Genomic DNA, 25,776 nt, shown 5'->3' on the forward strand with positions numbered 1-25,776 from the left:
CAGACCTGATTGGTGGATTGCTGCAGAGATGGTTGTCTTTCTGGAAGTTTCTCCTCTCTCCACAGAGGACCATCGGGTTCTTGGTCACCTCCCTGACTAAGGCCCTTCTCCCCTGATCGCTCAGTTTAGATGGCCAGCCAGCTCTAGAAAGAGTCCTGGTGGTTTTGAATTTCTTCCACTTATGGGTGATGGAGGTCAGTGTGGTCATTGGGACCTTCAAAACAGCAGAAATTCTTCTGTAACCTTCCCCAGATTTGTGCCTCGAGACAATCCTGTCTCGGAGGTCTACAGACAATTCCTTTGACTTCATGCTTGGTTTGTGCTCTGACATGAACTGTCAACTGTGGGACCTTATATAGACAGGAGTGTGCCTTTCCAAATCATGTCCAATCAACTGAATTTACCACAGATGGACTCCAATTAAGCTGCAGAAACATCTCAAGGATGATCAGGGGAAACAGGATGCACCTGAGCTCAGTTTTGAGCTTCATGGCAAAGATCTCAAGTAAACTTTTTTCACGTTGTCATTATGGGGTGTTGTGTGTAGAATTCTGAGGAAAAAATTAAATTTAATCCAATTTGGAATAAGGCTATAACATAGCAAAATGTGGAAAAAGTGATGTGCTGTGAATACTTTCCAGATACACTGCATATGATCATATGCATAAATTTACTGTCTTCTTCTGAAAAGAAAAACAAAATCTAAAAACTGAGCAATGGGTTTAGTGTAAGCCAGAACCCTAGCCTCCAGTTTAAAAGCTAGGCACATCAACCTTTAAATTTAATAAGTAAATTAAAATACCACATACACATTAATATGTTGGCAGTATAATGCGAGTTTTTATTTTCCTTAATTCATTTTGCTTACCTGTGTTCACCAGAGCACTGCTGTTATACAAAGTTCCCAAATGTGGCCCAGATAAAGAAAGGAATGTGTGCAGCTTGTTCAGGTAATATTTAAATCTTGGTCTTGTAAGGACTGAGCGGATTATTAAATTCCCCAGTGAGTGCCCTATAAAGCTGTTGAAAGAATGCATTAACAGTTTTTGTATGTTAGTGGAAATTTTGGTACTCTGCTGAAACCGTTACACAGAATTATGAACCTCCTTTTTAAAAACACTGCAATAAACCAAGACAAGCTACGTAAATACTGTTTCATATTTAACTTTATGTAAACAATCTTAACTGTGAAACAAGTGCTCAAACAAACTAATTTACTTGAAACTTTGCATCTTTTAAATTATAGTGGTTCAAACTGCTAGCAATTTATTTAAACTATGAAACTTTATTGATTTGAGTGTTGTAACTTTTACTTCATTTTTACATATATTTCTTCATTCTAAATGTGAAAATGCCATATTTAAGAAAAAAAAACTATAATATTACAAACTGTACTGCCAAAAATGTAATTGATGCCTTCTTTAAATAAGTATATAGAAACAATATGAAACAAACAAGTCACTAGTTATTCATATAATTTATTCCTCCATATACAGTACTCATTAAATCTGCCTGACTTAACTGTTTCTAAACTTAACTATGCATAAATGAGCTGCTGTGTGGCCGTATCTTTGCCTGACTACTACCCGTGTCTAATATTGTTCCCAGTCAGAGGTAAAAACAGAAGAATAAACAACTTAAGCAAGGCTTGAAATATGCTTACCTAATTTTTGATATAGTTAAATTGTAGATTTGAATATATTGTATTATTTCATCTAACAGACGATCTGTCATGGAATCAAAATCTGCAAATGTGTCATTCTGCAAGAAAGGGTTGTCTACTATTAGTATAATACATGTACCTGAGCCTAGAAAAAGTATACAGGATGCTATTTATATACTAACATATGCCAATTTCTTAATATACCACATTTCTTTTTAATTTTAACACATACATGACCAACCCATACACATAACTGCTTCGTATTAGTATGGTGAAACAATCAATTCAAACAAATATGTTTAATACATTTACTTCATTTCATGCATTAAACAATGTTCCAGGCAAAAACATATATTAAAACTAAATCTCTTATTAAATCTGAAATCCTTTTTTCACTATAGCCATGTTTTACACATCCTTAATCTTATTTAATCTTCACTTGGTCACACATTACTGTAAATCTTCTGCTTTAGGTTTTATTTATTTAACAATCAAAGCTTGATTTAAGGCTTCACAAGTAAACAACACATCGTTTTATTCCAAACAATTATGCGGTATTGAAAAACTAAAACACGGCAGTAATCAAAATTAGTTCTTATCACAATTAGATGAATCCTTGAAAAAATTCTCTTGCACAAATATGATCAGTCACCTTTTGATAAAGTATAATTTAACACATGATTTTAATTGTACTGGTGAGGTTTATCAGATTTTATAAAGAAAAAAGAAATAAACTCATTTATATTTACACATATTGAAACTTTTACCTGGTTTCGCTCAGACATAAGGAAATCAATGCGAGCACCTGGTAGACCCAGCTCAATATATGTCTTTACTAGTCTGAGGTCGGCACTGTTACCTGGAATACAGAATATATTTTAGGAATTTTAATTTAAAACAGTTTAAAAAAAAGTTCTGGTCACTAATGAATTGAGGAACCCCCATGAACCACCCTGTAGTAAGGATGCACCCAAAGCACCACCCGTGGAGTAGTGTACCAGGCATGGCCTACTAGGAGAAGGCCTAGGACATGTTAAGGGATTATCCTCTTGACTGACTTGAGAATATATGATAACTTCTTAAAAAAAAAAAAAAACACAGCTGGACGTTGCTAAGAACTGGGAGGGCTGGCCAGTCCAGCAAACCGCACCAGTAAAATAGGTCAAAATGAATGATCTGTTTAATTTACAAGATTTTACAAAGTCAGCTCTAAGTATTCACAGAAGCAAAGAAAATGAGTCTAAAAACAGGCAGCCTTACCAAATTTTATAGAGAGTTTTCAAAGAAAATTCCATACAGTGTTCATAGATTGATGGCGATCCTCAAAAATATAGACATTTCTTATACTCAAAACCAATTTTCTTTCTTTGTGAAAATGATCTCATACATACAAAGCTTACCTTTAATGGGTTGTTCTTTACAAGATTCCCAAAATTGCAATATATAAATAAAAGGTAAAGTCAGAGAGCACCAAAGAAGCAATATACTGAATTAAGCATTTAAATAAGTATGTAACAAAACAACTGGTTTTTATTGTGTGGTTTATGGTTATGCAGTTTGCTTTTTCAAGACGAATGCATCTAATAAGCCTAAAAATTTGATTTTGTAGGAGATGTTGAATTAGATCAAGTGATTCTAGGCACTGCTCACATTGATGACAGATTCAATGACAAATATCCAGCATTACTTCTGTAATTGCTACACTGTTTATTCCTCATATAATTTGCTCAATTTTGATTATAAAATAATCTGTCTACAATACTTATAATAGCCAATCTTAGACTGTTAATATTAAATTGACATAAGTGTTCGCTAATTTCAACAGAATACCAGTTTCATATACTTACTTAGATTATGGTACAAGTTACCATGTAATAATTAGCTATTCCTGTAAAAACAGGAAATCGTCTCACTGCTAGAAGCATGGACTGTTAGATTAGTTTACAGGTAGAACACCGACATAAGTTTTTCAGTATTTTGTTTGCTGTGATGTGAACATTAACAGAAATGTCTGTCTTTGTACCATGAAGGCAACAAAACATAAGAGACACACTTTTGCTTGCTGGTTCAACATCTATAATAAGCAGGTCTCCATTATAATTTTGTTTGTTCTGTGAAGGGATTTAGACGTGTCCCACTGAAGTACCTCAATACTGCTTAGCATCACAGCCACCATCCAACAAGCCAAAGAACTAGCAGATGTTTTAAACTTCTATTTCTATCTCCTATCAAGCAAGAATGACTTCAGAAAGAATATGACAGCATTATTTACTTATTACTGTCAGGAGATTTAAAAAATCTAAACTTGTTAAAGAAAAGCGTGCTATGTAAAAATCAAACATAAATTAAACTGAATCTCTGATCTAAAAGTAGGACAGTTTAGATTTCCTGCTTTGCACTTACATCTGACAGTGGCCTAGTTATCGGAGATGCAGAACATCTGGCGAAGGGACATGCAGGCAAGTTCTTTGAATTTTTCTATTGTATCTCAGGACAGACATCAGACATTTCCTTCCCATGTTTATCAACTTTAACCCTGATGTACTAGAAAAGCAGACAATGCAAATCTAAACGTCCAACAAGTCTGATTGCAGATGTCAGATTACCCTCACAATACCCACTGATAATTGGGTTGTGAAATAATCAAGTTGATAACTGAATACGGTAAGCAGCAAGCAAGTAGCAACTGTTTTCAAGGTCTACTGATGCCAATTGTGTCCTCTGTCTCAAGAACACTCAAATGTTTCACTGTCATTTTTTGTTTTTTATTGTTTCAGTTTAATTCATTCACATATCAAATGCACACATAGTTTATAACCAATTCCTACTAGCAGCAATTAGCAGCAATTTAATGAAGCATGGCAGATTTAAACCTTTTTTGGTTCAATTCAGTATTAAACATTACATTTTTTGTTAATACATTTTTACAAAAAGAATCATAAGTTTTTAGGAAAATATTTTTATGTCCATTTGAAAGGTTGTTCTCGAAGACCCTAACTAAGGATATCACGATTTTACATTTTTTTTACCAACATAATACGGGTGTTAAAATTTTAGTGATTAAAACAAGTTAGGAAATGGTTCTTGTGTTATTTTGCTGCTCTTGAGCTTATTATTACCATTATTATTGCCTTGTTGTCTGCAGAATCTAAGTTTCAAAGAGCCAAACCACATGAAATACATGGGTTAAGAGCAGCAACATGGAACTGATTTTTATGCACTTCAAAATCTGGTCCATGCTGAAATTAGTTTCAGTGTGCAGTTTTTATTACTTGAGTTATTGAAGTTGTCCACTTTTCTTTTTCTAATAGTAATGAAATTTGAAGAGGTCAAACAGACCAAAGTCCTGAAGAGGTTTACTGGTACAAACGTCACCCATTTTCTATCAGTCAGTTTTGGAGAAATAAATTCCAGTGCAATTTACATCTCCTAAAATGTCCAACTGATGTATAGTAAAAATACATCAAAGCATACAAAAATGTTCACTTACACCACGTTTGACCTTTTGACAATTAAATATAACAGCTTATCTAGCATTATTAATGTAAATGTTTCCTAAAAGTAGTTTTTTCCCCCCTGTTTTCCCTGGGGTTTGAAAAGTGTTACTGGCATTGGCTGAATACAAGGATTACACCAAATGTTAGTTATATTAAAGGTGGTAACCCTAATATGCTGGTTTTTGTAAATCAGCTTATTATTTTAATCCCTGAGATTTGCATTAATGTTGTACTTTTTACATTATTACTCTGTACTCGAATCAAAAGGTTTTACAAAGGTCAAGTTTATCTTTGAGAATATTCTTCTTCCTTTGTGTTATGTTTAAATCATCACTCAAATTCATTTGAATGAAACAGTAAACACTCACTGGGCAAAAATTAGGCCGACATTTTTAAGAATGCATATTATTATACTACAATTCATGTGAAGACTAATAAGGCATTATATATTTACCATCAAGACCATGGACACAGACGATCAAATGGATTCCTTCTTCTGAAGTTTCATCTTCTTCCATACTAAAATATGGGATGTTTGATGCCAAATTGGGAACTTCACTATATAAAAATCCAGGTAATTTTAACTGCCGAAGATCTTCTTTAGCCTGGATAAACCTAAAAACAGCAAGAGTTTGAATCAGAATGATCAACAAGTAATATTTGCTCAAAAACTTACAATTACATTTATTCCATGTGAAAACTGTGCTAACTGAAGCTCAAACTTCATAGGTTTATTAACCTACGGTACACTCAGTGCACACAACTGTACCTTCACACCAATGCTCATTGCTTTGCTCTTTACTCATCCAAGTGCAATTCTGTAACATCTAAATTTCATGATGAAATGAATAAGCCTACTATTAAGACAATTATATTCAGTCCTTCAACCACAGAAGCATTCTTGTCAATTTTCTTCAGTGAAGTCCATCAATACATTAGTAAGCATTATTTGTATGTTTTGAATCAAATGACACTAACTTTTCAAGCAAGGCTTCAACTTTAACAGTAGATACAGAATCCCAATTTGATAAATGTGATGAATATAGTGCCAAAGAAATGTGCCTGGAGGCAAGTAGTACTAACTATAATATATATAGGCGATCCTAAAATTGTCCCTAGTGTGTGCTTGGAGTGTGTGTGTGCCCTGCCCTGTGTGTTGGCTGTGATTGGCTCCGGCAGACCCCCGTGCCCCTGTAGTTAGGATATAGTGGGTTGGATAATGGGGAGATATATATATATATATATATATATATATATATATATATATATACACACTCAGCAAAAAAAGAAAGTCAGTACCAGTCAGTATCTGGTGTGGCCACCAGCTGCTTGAAGTACTGCAGTGCATCTCCTCCTCATGGACTGGACCAGATTTGTCAGTTCTTGCTGTGAGATGTTACCCCACTCTTCCACCAAGGCACCTGCAAGTTCCTGGACATTTCTGGGGGGAATGGCCCTAGCCCTCACCCTGCGATCCAACAGGTCCCAGACGTGCTCAATGGGATTGAGATCCGGGCTCTTCCACTGCGAGGATGATCAGCTGTCCTTCCTGTCTCCCTGTAGCGCTGTCTTAGGCGTCTCACAGTGGGGACATGGCAATTTATTGCCCTAGCCACATCAGCAGTCCTCATGCCTCCCTGCAGCATGCCTAATGCACGTTCACGCAGATGAGCAGGGACCCTGGGCATCTTTCTTTGGGTGTTTTTCACAGTCGGTAGACAAGTCTCTTTAGTGTCCTGCGTTTTTAGAACTGTGACCTTAAATGCCTACTTTCTGTAAGCTGTTAAGGTCTTAACGACCATTCCACAGGTGCATGTTAATTAATTGATTATGGTTAATTGAACATGCATGGAAAACATTGTTTAAACCCTTTACAATGGAGATCTGTAAAGTTATTTGGATTTTTAAAACATTATTGTTGAAATACACAGTCCTGAAAAAGGGACGTTTCTTTTTTTGCTAAGTATATATATATATGTGTGTGTCTATGGCTATGTCTGGAGACAACTGTGAATGAATTTGGCTTAAATGAGGATTGGGATAATTAGACAGTTCATGGAGTGTGACATATCTAAATCAATCCAAGTGGTGACTTAAGAAATAGTGATTATGTTAACATCGTCTGAACAATATGAAACTTGTGATTATGATGAATAAACTTTCTATGGCTGAAACTTCACCCAAAAACAATCCCTGCTAAATATACATACAGTATAAATATGCGTGCAGATGACACATTAAATATGCTAAAGAATAAATATAGCCATTCAGTAAAAACAGATTATACTTTGGCATTCAAAGATATCAGTGGACTAATGGTAAAAGTGAATGAGGCATTGCTGCCAGCAGTATGTGGCCTCTGTCACTCACAGTTATAACAATACACCTGGAATAAATGTGAGGTTCTAAGGATTGTCAGATACTGTATATCCATGAAACAATGAGCTCAAGATTGTACATTTAAGTTAAACAGTGTGCTGTCATACCTATTTAAAAAGAGATAAAATGAACTCCTGTTAAGTGAGATAATAAAGAGCCGCAGGAGGTACAGATTTCTGTAATCAATGCCCCGAAACAGTAAATGTGCCCAACAACTCTGATACAAGCAGAACCATGCACAAATTCTGACAGCACAGCTAAATGAATAACTGAAATAACTTAAAAATGTAAATTCCAAACATGCCATACCAGAATATATACAGATCACAATACGTTGTTGAACTTTATTCTTAAGACAGTTTGAATTATTACTGTTAATGTTGATTAATAAATTCAGTACAATTTTTGTAGTCTTCATGATTTTGCTTTGCTAGTGTTTTTAGTTGCACCACACACATTTAAAGTGCAAGAAAATGGAGGAAATTGGGGCACGTTTTCACAAAGAAACACTGCAGACAGACTTTTCTGTGACAGATTTAGCTGCTATTCACTCCAAAGATTTTGTGAGATGTGTATTTTCTTGGGCAGCACGGTGGCGCAGTGGTAGCGCTGCTGCCTCGCAGTTAGGAGACCCGGGTTCGCTTCCCGGGTCCTCCCTGCATGGAGTTTGCATGTTCTCCCCGTGTCTGCATGGGTTTCCTCCGGGCGCTCCGGTTTCCTCCCACAGTCCAAAGACATGCAGGTTAGGTGGATTGGCGGTTCTAAATTGGCCCTAGTGTGTGCTTGGTGTGTGTCCTGCGGTGGGTTGGCACCCTGCCCAGGATTGGTTTCTGCCTTGTGCCCTGTGTTGGCTGGGATTGGCTCCAGCAGACCCCCGTGACCCTGTATTCGGATTCAGCGGGTTAGAAAATGGATGGATGGATGTATTTTCTTTCCAACAATAATGTCTGGCTTTGTAAGACTAGGAGGTCAAAAGCTCTTTAATAGACAAATCACAGTGCATTATAAGTGTATTGCCATCGTTGTGGATCCAGTTTTTGGCAATTTTAGGTCCAAGGCAGCCAGCCTTATGGCAATGAAGAATTTGAGCCCAGTTTAAAACCTTAACCATTTATGCTTCCCCTGCACTTTTGTGATTACTTAGAATAAAATAATGATGCCCTCAAAAGTCAAGCTGCTATGTGTTTATAGAGGCAGCACTGGCACATTATTTTTTTTAAAACCATCAGCCCCAATTTCATGACAGGCCTTGCATATGAAAACTAACACTAATGCTAACTTTTAGACTTGTAAGCAATATTGCTTATAAAGGAAGTAACAAACTCTAAAAGTCATGCTAGTATGGTCTATAATGCAAAAAGCAGCCTTATGAGATTATTTCATTATTTTAGCAGTGACAGAATTCTCACCAAATGATGAAATATATCAGGAGACAAATGAAGCACATAGAAAATAAAACCGCAAACAGACTCAAGATATGATTTCATAACTTTTCACTAGAGCAGAGGTCAGTAACATGCCAGCAGCTACAATACAAAATAATCAGGAGAAAAAATCTACTAAAATTAATTAAACCAAAGAAATCACTGGGAGCACTCAACATTTACACAAGGCTACTCAAAGATGCTACTGAGAATAAATATAAACCATTAATATGTAACTTTCTATATAAACCGTAAGGGACATGCATGAAGACAGAGCTGGCTAACACTGTTGCTTTACTTAAAGAAAAGAATAAAAAGGGATTGAGGGTATGCCACAAACATGGCAAATTTAGGCATAAGGTGTTTAAGAGAAGAAGAGAGAACCAGCCATGTAGTACAAATATTATAACAGATAGACAACCTGGGTATAGACAGGAGATAGTAGTGCTTTAATAATTAGATGCTGTTTTATGGGAAAAACAAAGAATGTCATTATAGTGGAGCATATGACTTTCTATGCCTTTTTATAAGACACCAAATGACATTCAAGAGGAAGGGATTCAGGACTGTGTGCCACATTAGCAGTAACACAGAACGCATTATTGTAATTGTTTAAACCGGATTTTTAGCTTACCAAAAAGGAATTTTTTGCCTAAAATCTCAATTTACAATTCCCCTTATTAACACCCATTGCGCTGAGCCTCAGCACAAGACACTGCATAACCCATAACTGCATTCACAGTTCACACTGCACAGCGAGCCTAAACATTTTTTTATGCAGGCCACACCACTTAAAAAATGCAAAGCAATTAATCAATATTTTTAAACTCACATAACCCAGTTAACTATTGCAGCTAACTGGAGCCAACCCGGGCAATATCATGGACCAGACAAAGCACAGCCAGACAGAGTTTGAGTCAAGCACAGGATACATTTGTATGTCCATATGCAACTTAAGAGTCACTAATTCAGGATATGGGAGGAAAACTAGAGTATGTGGTGGAAAGGAATAAAAAACAAAACATGCAGACGGGGATACTGATTCTTGGCATTTTAAAGTTTTTTTTCTTCTTTTTTTTAGTAAAACAAATTTTTATTCATTATAAATATTAAGCAGATGATTTGTATTTTAAGAATGTACATTTCTAAACCTCATACTATTCAAATATGTAGGAAAACCACATCCATGTATTCTAAATCACGGGTAGCAAACTCCGGTCCTGGAAGGCCGCAGTGGCTGCAGGCTTTCATTCTAACCATCTCCTTCATTAGTGACAAGTTTTTTCCGCTGATTAACTTGACTCAGGACGCTTTGTTGTTTCTTTTTCCTTAATTAGCGGCCAAATAATAATGAGACACAAAACGAGCTGCCACATGACCAGCTCACCTGTGCCCATCACACAGTATCTGAAAATAAAGAAAGGTGATGGTCTCAATAAGGTTGATCTCTCAGGTCACCAAAACATTTTGACAGTGTTCTTAGAAAAAAAACAGAAAATCGACAGTTTTGGAAATGTCTGCCGTGGCAGAATGAGAGCAGCAATAAGCTGTGGAAATTAAATAACGGGTTTAATTATCAGCAAAAATTGGCTTCTCCTTAAGATATTGGAGTGAAATCAGTTGGAATTTGAAGCCCCAATTAACTGGTCATTGGATGGCTTGTTTCATGTCCAATTTATTTATGGCTGTCATTTAATGAAGAGAAGAATCAGTTCAGAGCACTGAATCCTTAAAAACAGGGCTATTAAAATGAAGGGAAAAATAATTTAATTAGCACTGAAAACGAGTCACTGATTAGGAAAAGGGTTACAATGAAAACCTGCAGCCACTGCGGCCCTCCACCCCTGTTCTAAATGGCCAATTGCTGGACAGTGTTTTTTCTATTCTGAATGTATTAAAAAGCACTGCCATGTACTCACTCAGTGCGAGACAATATTTTTGCGTTAAAAAAAAGCTGATACTGCATATGTGAAAACTGAAGTAATTATAGGATTTTCAGGACAATGCATAGAAGTTAAATTTTATTTAGCACAACACAGAACATCACATTCATTACGTTTTCTCCTATTTAGCAATGGTCACTCTTTTTTACTCTGTTTTAATTAGGATGGGCTGTATCAGCGTTCCTCAACCTTTAAGTATTTGCAACCCTAGTTTTCATAACAGTTTTAATCGCGCCCCCCCTAACTTTTTTTGAAAGGAGCCCACTAATACCAATTTGTTCTTTTTTAATTAATGATATATCATAGATGCATATTTTATTATACCTACTTAACTTTTATCGACATTTATCTAACTCTATATTTATTTTTTTAGTATCAGAATGTAGTTTAAGTTCATTTGTTTTGGTTTCAATAGATGTATTTTTCATAATTTCGATTCTTGTTTTCTTTTTTCACATCTTTGCACCCCCTTTTTGTTATTTCACGCCCCACAGTTTGAGAACCACTGGGCTATACAATGTATAATAAATTTATTACTCAGTTAGGTACAGAGGATTATATTTAAGTACAATCATTATAGAAATGATAAATTATTGTCAAGTCTAATCTGTCTTCTCACATAAGGCAACAGGAAATCAGGAATTGCTAAAGTCACTAGAAAGTCTACACTATTTAAATAAGATGAACGCATAGTTTATGGAGTGCTGATGACTGATAGGGTTGTCAAAGGGCTGCCATATAGTGAAGAATTTCTAAGTTGCTCACAACTGACAAAACTTATTTTTTTCTGAATTGAAGTAGTACAAGGAGACTTAATGATATAATGAAAGAAATTTAATACAACGCTCAAGATGGTTTGAAGAGGATGAGGACCTTTGATTACGAACATGAAGCCCTACGAATAAGTAAAAATGGTAGTCTAGTAGGGTGTACACTAGGGACAAACAGCACATTCACCCAGGGTTTTAGATATCTGCTTGCACTTCTTACAAGTATAATCCAATTCAAAGTAATCAAGATGTCTGTAATGCACAATTCAGAATGGAATGAGGCCAAGTCTTGCAAAGCAAAAAAAGAAGAATGTATTTTGTAAAGGTTTGATTTCCACATGTTGACTGTAGTGCTAGGGTGTTGTACCATGTTAACCATTAGGACTTCTCACTACACAGGCTGACTGAAATATTTAATTTTATGCTGCAGTTCTTAGCTGATGCTTCAATGCTAAGGATGGTTACCATAAACAGTGGGTCAGTGTTGAAGGCTTGTGATGTCTGGGTCTGCTCCATGTTCCCTGTTTGTTCGGGAGCCTCTTGAACCCAAACCTGTGATAGTCAGGAGGTGAGATGAACTGGGCAAATGAGGACACACACTTACAGCATGAGGTAGGTGCAAAGGTGTTGAAGGCTTTTATTAAATTCAAAAATTAAATTGTGCTCCAATAAATAGTAAAGTGCTTCCTAATATTCTTTAATTTTACTGTAAGGTGACCTTAAAGTGCTAAGAAAATCGCCTATTAAATAAAATATATTATTATTGAGACGAAAACTTGTCCAATGTCTGAAAGTCAAAATAGTAAGACTGCAACTGGCAGTCTGGTCTTTCTTTTAACAGTGAAATGATACAATCAATGACAAAAACAAACAATTTTATTGTATACAAACTGGCTTAAGGGTGGAATGGTGGCGCAGTGGGTAGTGCTGCTGCCTCGCAGTTAGGACACCCGGGTTCGCTTCCCGGGTCCTCCCTGTGTGGAGTTTGCATGTTGTCCCTGTGTCTGCGTGGGTTTCCTACCACTGTCCAAAGACATGCAGGTTAGGTGCATTGGCGATCATAAATTGTCCTTGGGGTGTGGGTGTGGTTGTGTGTGTGTGCCCTGCGGTGGGCTGGCACCCTGCCTGGGATTTGTTCTTGCCTTGCGCCCTGCGCTGGCTGGGATTGGCTCCAGCAGACCCCCGTGACCCTGTGTCAGGATATAGTGGTTGGACACTGACTGACTTGACATTTAAAATTTGGGTGGTTTCATGAGGAATGGTGAACATCAAAACAATAAGTGAAAACAAAAAACAAAACAAAACACACACTCTTGGTAAAATCTTCAGAGTTCAGTCTAAGCACTGGTTTAGGCACACGTCACACAAAGACAGACAGTCACAGAGACAGGAGGAGAAAGGGTTAGGGTTAGAGGCAGATAATGAATTCTAGCCACCCAAGCAGTAAGGGTGAGAAAAAAATTGATGAGCCTCAATAATCAAACAGTGGATGGTGTTCAAAAAATCAGCAAATCACACATTTGAGTGCTTTATAAAATAAAAAACTTAGATATACTTGCCATTTTATTTGAAGCAATTTCAATTTTTTTTTCTTTCTTTAAAGACCAAACTGGCATTAATTTTACTTTTCTGACTTGCTACTGAAAATACTGGAATCCATATTGTTTAATATGTCAGTTTTCCATTTTTGTTTATGTTAATATTGTGATGGTCCTCAGAAAGGGTTTTTTTTATTTTTTTAATCCATCTTCAAAAATATTGGCCTGGGTCTGGTTTATAATCACTGCAATATCTTTGACAGTATAATAAAACTTTAAACATTGTAAACATCTTTATTGTTTGTCATTAAGCATTTATATGTAAGACTTCCCTGTTCAAGTTAAATGCTCAAAAACAAAATCTCAAAGAAACTTACCGGTCACTTTAGTTTTAACTTTATGAATGAGCTTTTAGAGGTCTCCGATAATTTTAATAACATTAGGGATTAGTAACAAAAAGAAACACTGCATAGTTGTTTTCAGGGCATACACTAAATATATATGTACAGTACTTACGCAATCATTTGAGATTTTGGTGCACTTTCATACCAACATGTTGAAGCTGCAGAGCAATCTAAAGGATTACTGGGTCGTCTTGTTGTAATGTCCAGCTTAGTTCTTGAGCACTCAGCACTGCAAAGTGAATAACATGTAGCTGAAGGAAAGGACAAAGCAGAGCAGATGACAGGTAGATGAGAATCCTCTGAACTGAGCTGTACCAATCTGTGATCTCTGTTATTATCCACAACATCAGAATGCTCTGAAAATTCACAGCCTACAGCTCCATTAAAACAACTGCCGTCATCCTCCTCTTCATAATAGCCATTTTCTATCATCTCATGCTCTTGATCTTCCTCGTGTGATGCACTGTCCTGAACATTGATGGTTGTGCTTGCACTTTCCAAAGGACTTACATCTGAAATGTCAGTACTACTTCGGGATCCAAAATAATTTTCCACCAGCCCTTGCTTTACAATATCTGTACTACTTGTTGTAGAAAAGTTACTGAAACTCACACTTGCCTCATCATGTGGATGATCTGGATTTTCCTGTGGCTTCTCACACCCTTTGGCTTGCTGACAGTTTACATCAGACTTACATAAGGTTTCAAGAGTGGTAGATTCCCCAAAATGAATAATTTCTGATTTTAAACCAATAATGTGTTCATGAATTGATTTTCGAATATCATCTCCCTCTGCTACTTTATGAACTCCAGTCTCTTTAGAAGCTTCATGCAGATCTGAACAAGTGGCACTTTGTGATGGGTCATGGGGGTGGCAAGCTAAGCCTTTCATGGCAGAGTTTTTCTGTTTCACAGTGGATGAGCATGAAGCAACATCATCAGGTGTTTCAGGGTTTAACGAACCTGAAAATACTACGCTTTGTTCCTGAACCACAATGCTGGATTTTCGTTTGTCACTAGTAGACAATTCAGCTTTGGTCAAATCCTGAATAGTTTGGCTTTCAGTGAGGTGACACTCTGGTATTATTGAGATCTTTGAACTTTCATCACCCTCATCATCTGAGGGCAATGAATTTATTGATGTTAAAGATGACTGTATTTCACTTAGTGCGCTGGTGCTCTCAGTACAAACTCCATCTGTAAAACTTTTCACATTTATTTCAGGTTTTAGAAGCTGTAGTGCCTGTGTTTTTTCATTTTGTTCAGACAGACATTCTAAAGCAGGCTCTGAAAGGATTTCAGTGCATGGCTGTGTTGCAAACGAGCTAGGTTCACTCTCAATTCCTGAATCAGAAAGTCGAGATGATGCATTTGTCACACTGATGTCTGGTAGCTTAATGGAATCACCGCCCACAACCAAATGAATATCCTTTACAGTTGAAGTAAGTGAAGCACAATCCAAATATCTATGATTTGTACATCTTGCTGCAGTTACCTTTCCAAATACTGAAGAATTCTCTGAAAGTATACTTTTACACTCTAAATCTAAAGGCTCAGTTTGTATGACCTCAGGAATTGTCCTTTGTTTCTCATCAGTCCGACATGGAAGGATCACGGTTACTTTTTCTCCTTGATAGGGATTCTTACAACTAGGTTTAACTTCAATTTGTCTAACTCCAGATATCTGTGAGGGTGGTTGGTTGCACAGTTCAAATTTTAAGTTCTTACGCAGTGCTATGCAGTCCCCTCCAAAAGGAAGATTACCCACCTGAGGATTGCTGTGTGCACCCAGAGCAGAAGAATCACTGTTAGCATCCCCTGATGGACCACAAGTACTATCAGTTGTTCTAATGCTTACTTCAGCTTTATCCATGTGTGGTGGAACAAGCTGAGATTCACTGGTCTGAGATGCTTGTTTATTACATGTCCTTCCATCAGTTGTACACTCTGCTATCAGAAAATCCTGATCCTCCTTCTGATTAAGTGAAGGTTTACATTCTTTAGCTTTGGAAGCATCATCTGCATTTGGGGCTTTTAAACATTTGTATCCAACCAAAACAACAGAGTCTTTAGAGCCCTGTTTGACAAGCTTTTTGTTGTTATCAGTTTTCATAGTCTTCATCAGTTTCGTTACTTTAACCTTTGACTTGTTGCTTTCATCATTTTTGCCCTTTTGAGGTTTCTGTAGTTTCTCATTTTCACCTGGCCACATGCTGGACACAACAGAAGGCCGGGGCTTTAGTTCTGGACTGGGGTATCCAGCAGCACTTGATTCCTTTGACTCTGTTCGTTCAAGCTTGCTGGACATAGATGACACTTTTGCAGTCTGAGCACCTAGCCATGGCCCATCCAGATCTATATCCAAAAACACAACATGTATTAAACCATTATTCAGTCTTCATAGAAACTACTATTAGATATTTGACAGCTAACACATTAACCTAGGTTAAAAAAGGTATACTCTGTATTTCTAAGCTCCCAGAAACAAATAATGATCTTTCTCAAATAATTACATGATGACATATGCAACTGAGTGATCACAGAAAATGCTCATTTTTTAAAAGTTATTTCTCTTTGGAAATTAAGGGGGCTGAAATTCTGCATGAGTATTATTTGAGAAGAAGCATGTGCAAAATTTTTAATTATGCCAAAATGGAAAGAAAAAAAAAATAACATTTCTAGCATTTTTCCACTATTCGTTTTTAAATCTCACAATACATATTCTCCAAAACCTAAAGAACAGGGCACACCTGTACAAGTTTTGGAGGATGGAGAGAGGCATTTTAACACTGTACACTGCATTATATTGTACATAATGACTGCACTGCTTTTTGTGGCATACTTAGCCCATAACTGGCCCCCTAATCATCCACTCTCTCTTACTGGCTAACTATTTCTCTGTCACCCATTCACCACCTAATAGCTAATGTCAGGCGAGCATACTGGAGGAAGAATGGCTACCACTGCAGCATACAGGCAAATGCTGCACGTTGGTGGTGGTTGAAGTGCATCCCCACTGTCTATGTAAAGTGCTTTGAGTAGGTTAGAAAAGTGCTATATAAATGTAAATTATTATTAGTACCATTTTTGAACTTAAAAGGCAATACAGTTACTCTTTCATTGGATAGTTAATTTCCCTTTTTGTGCATTGGAATGCTTGGTTATATAAATACAGCTATGACCTAAGGAAGGTTCTCATGATTTGCCTGTCTAGCATATTAAAGGGGTAATAAACAATTACAAAGTTTATTATGATTCATCACTATAGAAAAGGGCAAAGAGAATGTAAAAAATCTCTAAAAGAATAATGAAGATGGAAGATACATCATAACTCATAGCAGACATTTTTGACTAGTTGCCAGAAGAAAGCCTTTACTAACAGCAAAAAAAAAAAAAAAAAAAGTCGTCTCTGGGATTTGCCAAATGGCCACTTTCACTATCAGTACAATGACAAAAGACAAAACAAACACTTCAACTAAGGCTAATTTACTACTGCTGGGCCCTAGAGTCAGGGTTAAAGTCAACAGTGTCATGAAGTTCACTTTGTTCAGAACACTAAGGACAAACTTATCAATTAAGGATGGAGAAGTGGATAGCTCTACTTCTTCACTGCTCCAGCGTGCCAACGTCAAGTCCCAGCCTGGGAACAGTGTGTGTAGAATCTGCATGTTGACCTGTGTTTCTGTAATTTTTGTCCTTGCTCCAGCAGTACATATGCTATGATTATACATTAACATACAGTATATATTTTACTGCAATTGGAATGAGAACAGAAAAGATTAGCATAGCCCCTGACACAAGGATGATAGACACAATCATGGAAGTATTCATCTTGTGCAGAGGAGACCAGCCAACTGCATTCCAGTGCTAAAGGGCATGTCCTACTCTGACAGGCTCAATATGTTAAACCTCTTTAGTCTATACGTGGGAAGACTGGACAGGACCTAATCCAGGCCTTCAGAATTATCAAAGGCATCAGTAAAATCAACCCCATTTAATTCTTTTGATTAAATAGTGAATCATGTAAGGTGAACTATATTTAAGATCAAAGCTAGGAAGCACTTCCTTACATATGGAGTTGTGGGAATATGGGTTTAAACAGAGGCATTATGTAGGCGGATACCATAACAAATTTTAAAAAGATGATGGGATATCTTAGTTATTAGCTAACCAAAACCCAAATGAGACTGATGATATCCTGCCTTGTGCCAAAGGCAGGATATGCTCTGGCTGCCCATCTGAGAGTAAGCAGATTCCATAATTTAAGAAAGATAAGAAAAGGTTTTGGGTTGTTAGACATAGCTGCTAAGTGGCAGAGCCATGGAATTCAGTACTTTTTATATCTATATTTTTGGAGGGGATAGAAAAATCAGAAAAACATTTTTAAATAATCATGTTCAATTAAACATATGTATTTTTCATATATGTTTTGTCTATTAATTATACAACTTATTAGGTGTGCTGTTAAACGTATAATTATCTAGGGTGCTAAACAGTAAGTAATAATTAAACTGTACTTGGCAGGAGGAGTTGGGTTCCTTTTATAACACAAAGGGAGAAAAAAAACACACAAAGTACCTTCTTTAACAGAATCCAGGTACCGGTCCTCAAATATAATGGGAAGGGAACTGAAGTCCCCATCTAGTTCAACGCATTCCACAGGAAGAGCCGGCAATGAACAAAAGTAAGTGGAATTTTTGATAGCAGTTGTCATTTGCAGATGGCTATGTGCGCTGAAAAAGCAAAATATTCTTTTAAATCTTTCCTTAAGCTTGTACACTATAAAAAACAAATGTCACATTTTGCATTATTTCATGTTCAAAACAGTTGATGTTAATTATAAAGTAAGCAAATAAGGGGTTGTTATTCTACATGAAACATTAAGTGCTTTTATGTGCTCATATAATTGCATTTAAAACAAATGCATGACATATTTAAGTGCACATCTTGTAAAGACTCCTAAGCAATTCTATCCTGTCAAATAATTACTTTCAGGATAAACAGTTTAACTATTATATAAAAATATTGTGAAGAACATACTGGAGTTCTTGATAGGCAAGAGCAGATTGTCTTGGGTGTTCCAGACAAAAGAAAGCTTCTGCAAATCTTCTTACCTAGAAGGCAACACATAGATAAGACACTGCTGATAAATGCAGGACAACAGTTACAAAAACATGCAAAGATGCTTTTCAGTTATACATGTGCCAATTTAATATTCATCATTCCATACCATCTTTTAAGCCTGCTTAATTTTGAGCAGAGTTGTGGGGCCAATGAAATATGTGATTTATGAAACTACTTATTCTGTATGCTTCCAGCCAGTTACCAAATAAACACAGCATATCCTAATTGAGTTTGGCATACTTAGCAGCAAGTCTTTCCTATAATATGTAATGTTACATCATATTAATTATGAAAAAAAAAATTGTCATTTTCATAAAAAAATAGAGTATCAAAAGTAATCAGAATAAAGACACCATACCAGCATCTGATTTATGCTCTTAAACAACAGTGCCACACTTGTGACATATTTTTTTTTCTAACTCTTGTCAGTATTGCTGTTAACAAGTGATTACATCTGGAGAGAAGGCACACTGAGAAAGGAGTGTTGTTACTTAGTCATGCATTTTGCACACTGCATTTTTTTGTCAAAGCATAGTTCAAGTCATCTTTTTAAAGTACATGACTAAAGGAAATGTTAAAAAAACCGTCATAAGTTGGAAAATCATTTTTTCTACATTTTGCTACGAAAAAGACAGCATAAAGGAATCTGTCTTTTCATTTAAGCGAGTCTTCAACACAGGCGGGCATCAGAGTAATTAAAGATTGGCTTAATGATGGACCTAGCATCTTCAGTTTGTCTTTATGGAGTATGCATAATTTTATCATATTTGTGCAGGTTACATTAACTGGCTCTGTTGTTAATGAGTGTGGATGAGTGAACGTGTTTTCTCTACCTTGAGTGGTTCCCACCTTGCACAGTGGTGGCACAACTGACACCCCTTCTCCCTGCGACCCCGATTCGGATAAAGCAGGTTTGAGAATATATGTATATAGAACACAGGTACACAATGTGAATGATAAAGAGTAAACATCAGGAATAAGCATTTAAATTTAGTATGTAATCAATAGACTTAAATTAAGATAACTCAAAATACGTTAAACACATTATTAAGTTATAAAATCTGCAACTGCAATATAATGCATAGGTCTTGTCCTGTATAGAAACACACTAGGCTGGGTACATCACTTTTAATAGCTGCTATAGAATGGTATACAAGTGTATCATAATCAACTTACTCTAAGCATATGGTTCTCCTGAGCCAACAAAGCTGTAATATCTTCATGTAAAGACACTACCTCCAGAAACTGTCCCCAAAGAGCCATTAGAAGGGAACATAGTTGAGCAAGATTCATGTTTATCAGCTCTGCAAGCTCATCAGGGTTTTCAACCTTCTGCAGAAGACAACGTTCAAAAAATCTTTTACCTTAGTAAGCTCACTCTGGGAATAAAAAAATGTAATGCATAATAAGGTCCTTTAAAACAGTATAAAAATACTTCCGAAAAATATTGTTTTGCAAAATAAGCCTAGCTGGTATATATATATATATCAGGCAGACTCCAATGCAGCTAATATCACAGCTAATAATCCTCCAATGTAAGGCACTTTTCAACAGTTCTCAAAGGTAAGGATGACTTCTCAACACTTCACCGTTTTATCTGTAAGATTACTCACATTACCTATGCGATTAGCAGCATTTCATCTGTGCAACAATACCATACAGACGTTCCTGTGATGTGCATAATACCACAGGTCTTCTCTAAGCTTAACTGAATGTTTATCTTGTTTAGAAATCATTAATTAGGCAAGAGCTATCCCATCATTTAGTTCTGTTGGGTTCCAGGGATAGAAGCATTCCTTAAACCCCCCCTCCAGGCTGCAGTTACACACTTCACACTTACAGTATGAGAAGCAATAACCTCAAACAAACTCTTTCTATGGCAGCTGGTCAGACCTAGTATTTTAATTCTTTCCTCTTTACTGAGCAATTAAGTTCATTTAAATTTCTAGGATATCCTGCCTGAATGGGATCAATAAACCAAGGTCATTAATCCGATTTAGCCATTCTAAAAAGTAAAACTGTTCTCTTTGATTCATTATGTCATAGGTGTGCTTCTGTGTTTGTAGACACAAAACTAACATATGAAGATTGAGGTGGTATAATTCAGTTTACTGAGTTAAAGTACAAGATGACGTTTTTCAAGAGACTTCTGGCAAGATGCTAAAGAATAAACCCATCATGCATTTAAAGTGCACAGAATATGATTCCACCCTCCAATCTGTTTTATAATCTTGCCATCATGTAATACTCTAAACCAGCAAATGAAAATGAACTACTCAAACAAGCAAAAACTACCAGAGTTGGCTGCAGTATGCCATCCCCAAACCCAACAAAATGAAAACATTCCCCTACTTTTGGCACAAATCCCCAGAACAGTGTAAGCAACAGCATAGGGATTCCTTACAGGCTACAATAAGTTATTAGTAATTAAAACTTTTTATCAAAGTACAATGTTATATATTTTAATAGATTCATTATACACATATACATGTTCAATATAACAAATTTAACAGAAACAAAAATATGTAACAATCCACTGCATATTTTAATCTAATATATAAAGCTCAATGTGAGTGCGTGTTTGTTCTCTACACAATTTCACACACTTATTCCTATCTCAACTAAAATTTGCACACGTATCCTACTTTATTAGGAAGAGACAACAGACTAATTTTGGAACCCACAATTTTGACCCTGGGTGTAACGGTCCTTTATGCTACAAGTTTTAAGGACACTGCCTTTTCACTGATTTATAATTCTTCCTTAAAATTATATCCCCGGGCAACAGCAGGTGCTGCTGCTATTGTAAAATAATTTAACAGCGGAAGCTTGTATAGGTTCTTTCTGGCTGCACTCCTTGTTTTATGTCCTTTTAAAAAATATTTTTAGCAACACTTCTCTTACATGTTCCTTTATTGAGTTGCTAAAACATTCATCCGTGTATCTTGTATTTAAATAAAAATAAATAACTAGTACTACTAAAATATATTATTGTTTAATTTTACTAACACTGAAGTACTTTGATGAAACAATCAAAAAGTAGTTAGAAAAAAAGTGTCAAAAGAACATGGTTTTTACTTGCATGTAATTAAAGTTAGTTATTCATTTTGCTAACATTTGAACAAAAAGGTTGTTAAGATGAAAGAAAAAAATCGCTTTGTTGTCCCAATATAAGCTAGAGTATTTGTCAGTTTCTTTGTTACACCTTGCCTGATGAAGGGGCATTAGCTGCCTCAAAAGCTTGCATTTGTAATCTATTTAGTTAGCCAATAAAAGGTGTCATTTCACCCTACTTTCTCCTGTAATCAAAGTTGTAATCTTAACCGTCTTATTAAATGTGTAGCGCCAAACAGCTTTGTTTTTAAGTCCATCAGAGCCGACATTTTCCCGGCACATGCTGTAGTTAGTATACCTTTCATCTACATACACATTAACGTTCATCCACACAGCAGACATTGTGGTGGCCATGAATACTGTGGGATTTTTTATCCTATCATGTTCGTTTCTCGAAGCTAAATGAGACTTAACATTTGTGTTACGCGCACACCAAGCTCCCAAGAACTTGCACGGCAGACAGTTCTTAACCCGATTTTTTTTTTTTTAAAAACTTACTTTACTCACACAAAGAAAATTCAGGAAGTGTAGTGCACTCTGGTAAGTTACATGCTGATTCCGCATAATGAGCAAAAACTAGCCATTTTTGATCTACTTCCAAACCGGTACATCACTACAAGATTAACATTCTAGGCAACCAGGGACCAAAAAGTGATTATCAACTGCCTCAAAAAGGGGGCCAATGACAACAATTAATGTAAAGCTCTGTCTTACTATAATAACTGTGTTATTAATTTCATATGGAAAAACAGATTGCAAGTTTTAATTGTTAGTAGTGCAGTACCAAGAATTTACTTGGTTGACTTCTCCAAATGACATCCTCTGATGTCTCATGTTACTGGGCAATGTTAAGGCAGACCTCTGTTGTGATGAGCAGAACATAAAAAATGTAGGTATTTTAAAACTGTTCATTTCTAAGAAAAAACTATAAATAAACAGAGCATTTCCAGCAATACACTTACCTGAACTTTATCACATAGCTCAGAAAGTCGAGCTTCAATGTCCAGTTTCTCTGTGAAGAAACAGAAAAGCAACATTTTTGACACAAACAAATATCTATTAAATATATTCTAGATCATGTATACTGTAAAATGTCAGTATTTCTGTGCATATTATCATTTTTGCACTGAAACAAAGATTCAGTTGATTCAATCAAACTGCCATTCTTGTCTTAATGTTTAGATACCTATTGCATTTTAGTCATCTGCCCCTAGATGCAAGGAATTAATATTCTTTGTTGCTGTCCTGCCATAAAGCATACTGTAACTGGAACTAAAATGTAAAGTTAATAACCAAAAAATCTTGCAAAGACAAAGGTGGGGAACAAAGTATCTTCTTTAGCTTTCTTTTTTTCTTTTACTTGTTTTGCCCTACTTTACTGCCATAACAGAATAAATAAACCAATGAGGTGTTCATTTATGAATTACAAAATAATTATTAAAAGAACATATGTTTTCATTTGCAATTACTGATTCAATTAAAAATAATAGTCTCCAATAAAATAGTATTTGCATTAATGTACACTTGTTTATAAAATCTAATCAAACAAAAGTTATTCCCATACTGCCAGGTGTGACACAAATATATAGCTATATAAAGCCAAAATGGTGGGTCTCTAAAAATGTTTTAAATTTTTTTTTTTCAGCATGGGAATGACCTTTATGTTTTGCTTTTTCACATGCACACTGATAACAGCCCTACACTAACTAAAATTATTTACATTTTATACTACATGACTATAAATGAAAAAAGGTATACAATAATTCTATTATCTTCTGGCTACTCAGGCCAGAACCATCCTAACAGAGAAAATTTCTATTGTCCAAAATCTTCTAAAACTGACTTAATATAAAAAAAATAGAAATCCTAAGGAAATAAAATACTTGAATATATAAAAAGCAAACAAATTATACCACAGTTAACATAACTATAAAACACATGAAACAACAAAACAGATAAACTGAGAAGAAAAAAAGAAAAATAGCGACCAGAGAAAATGGTTGTGGAGAGCTGGACATTAACATACCTATGAAGACGTGTCTCTGGCTTCGGGGGTAGGGTCTTCTGAGTACTCGCTCATAAAGGACTTGCATGCTGGACTTGGCTAGTTATAGGATTGTACATATAGGGATATTTACTTTTTTTTTCTTTCTTGAACAACTAGCACTATTCGGCAAACATAAGCCATTGTAGCAACAAATCAAAGCATAAAGGGAGATTTTAAATTAGAAAGCCTAAAACATGACTAACTGATTGCATGTTAACTGTCTAAGCTGTAAAAGCCAGAGCTACAGACAGCAGAGTCTTTAAAAAGAAATTAGAATTAATTAGAAGAAATGTTTAGTAGTACTACTTGCTGCATACAGGTTTCTTGGTGTTAGCTGTGTATTTACACATGTTAGTTGATTGTGAGTTTACTTCAATTAACTTGTTAAATTATTAATATCTTTTAAGATAGCAAGTGTATTTTGAAATGCATTGGGCAAAATGTTAGTGTGATTAGTATGCTGTTAAAGCCGTGCATAACATCAAGAAAATGTTCAACAACATAAACAACATAAAATGAAAATAAAGATAAAATTTAAATAAACAGAAAATGTAAACATTCATGATTTGTAACTTATTTGGCAAATAATTACTCAACATAGAAATGATCATATTACACATGTCTTGTTCTTAACACTTTTATGCTTCATAAATCCTTTTGCATAATTTTACTTCAGGGAGACTCTGAACAATGTTGCTAGTGACAAGCTAAACTATTATGTCAATAAATCCTACAGCATGATCAATCAGGTCATTTGGAAACGATTTCTGCTGAAACACGCTAGAATTAATTCTAGATACATTACAGTGACCCTGTACATGTGTAATGTAAACTGTGTTTTCAGGGGCATTTTGGGCCACTAATGAAACCTGACTAGAGTTAACCAAATTAAATTAAGAAGACAATAAAATATATTTACTTTTTACTTTTTCTGTTTTTGTCTTTCAGATCTGGACAGAAAGACAGAATAATTACCCAAGATTTAAGCCCCTTAGAAATGTATATTTTTTAAATTTAATAGCAATTTCCAAGGTGACATAGGATAAGGGGAATTCCTGCATGCAAGGAAAAGGAAATATGGTTTAGCCAGCAGCACTATGGGATATTGTAAGCATGTAACAACTGCCAAGATGCCAATAAGAAATACTGTCAGGATGCCAATGCAGTGAAGTCAGGTGATGCATATAGGACAGTACTGATCATGTTGCCCTTTGACAGGAGCAGGATGTCCAGGAACTTTTAAATGGTCCTGGATATTTTAAGGCTGAAACAAACCCAGGAATACAGCTGTCTCAGGTATAGCCACGGACTTTAAACTACCCCAGAATAGTATTTTAAGGTTGTCTCTTACTAACAATTAATTAGTTTTGGGAGATGGTTCCCTGGCAAGAAGGCACAGAGGTTAAGCAAGAGTTTAGACGTAAGAATAATTTCTTGAATTTGTAGGGGAAATCCTCCAGTCAGACAGACGGGTCAGAAACCTCTATACTTAGGCTGAGAGATGGGAGGATTTTGTTTTTGGTCTGTTTCATACTCTTTCATTTTTTGTGTGTCTTAATAAATTAGTGTATTGGTTTTATATACAGTATTTCTACATTTTGGTGGCATTGTTTCAAGTGTGGAGAAATGTTTTGTAACAATACTTCATTTTATAATACCTGATAAAGAATATGCTTTAAAAATAAAATAGCACAGTGTCCTCAGAAGTGAAGTAAGCACTGATGGCATTTACTCACTTCTTGCAATCTGTAAAGTTTTCTTTTTTTTAAATTTATTCTGATGATTCTAGCAAAATTGATTATACTTGACTCTCTGCAACATATAAAATATTTGCCAATTTATCCTTTTTACTAAGTTCAATATATTCATTTAAA

At 35.7% G+C, this 25,776-nt stretch overlaps 1 protein-coding gene, 1 long non-coding RNA gene and 1 other non-coding gene across 6 annotated transcripts in view; 2 read left to right on the top strand and 1 right to left on the bottom strand.

The window, feature by feature from the left end:
* fam135a (family with sequence similarity 135 member A) overlaps nucleotides 1–25,776 on the bottom strand; it is a 98,587-nt gene that overhangs the window by 8,522 nt on the left and 64,289 nt on the right. For 3 of the 4 annotated variants that reach the window (XM_039738587.1, XM_039738588.1, XM_039738589.1), the window contains exons 10-19: nucleotides 23,882–23,959; nucleotides 22,818–22,867; nucleotides 19,918–20,073; nucleotides 18,658–18,731; nucleotides 18,196–18,350; nucleotides 13,731–15,972; nucleotides 5,615–5,775; nucleotides 2,431–2,522; nucleotides 1,664–1,761; nucleotides 869–1,020 (exon numbers count right to left, since the gene is read on the bottom strand). In XM_039738587.1, the coding sequence (XP_039594521.1) occupies nucleotides 869–1,020; nucleotides 1,664–1,761; nucleotides 2,431–2,522; nucleotides 5,615–5,775; nucleotides 13,731–15,972; nucleotides 18,196–18,350; nucleotides 18,658–18,731; nucleotides 19,918–20,073; nucleotides 22,818–22,867; nucleotides 23,882–23,959 (3,258 nt within the window). The remainder of the gene's footprint in view (nucleotides 1–868; nucleotides 1,021–1,663; nucleotides 1,762–2,430; nucleotides 2,523–5,614; nucleotides 5,776–13,730; nucleotides 15,973–18,195; nucleotides 18,351–18,657; nucleotides 18,732–19,917; nucleotides 20,074–22,817; nucleotides 22,868–23,881; nucleotides 23,960–25,776) is intronic. The other variant, XM_039738590.1, reaches the window with a different exon arrangement.
* On the top strand, nucleotides 12,216–25,026 carry LOC120516715. Its single transcript, XR_005630895.1, has 3 exons — nucleotides 12,216–12,288; nucleotides 18,142–18,301; nucleotides 24,851–25,026. It is a non-coding gene; the product is annotated as an uncharacterized LOC120516715 (long non-coding RNA).
* Nucleotides 17,344–17,454, top strand: LOC120517055. The gene has a single exon (XR_005630979.1). It is a non-coding gene; the product is annotated as a U6 spliceosomal RNA (small nuclear RNA).

The sequence above is a fragment of the Polypterus senegalus genome, chromosome 16, assembly GCF_016835505.1.
Source record: "Polypterus senegalus isolate Bchr_013 chromosome 16, ASM1683550v1, whole genome shotgun sequence".
NCBI lineage: Eukaryota > Metazoa > Chordata > Cladistia > Polypteriformes > Polypteridae > Polypterus > Polypterus senegalus.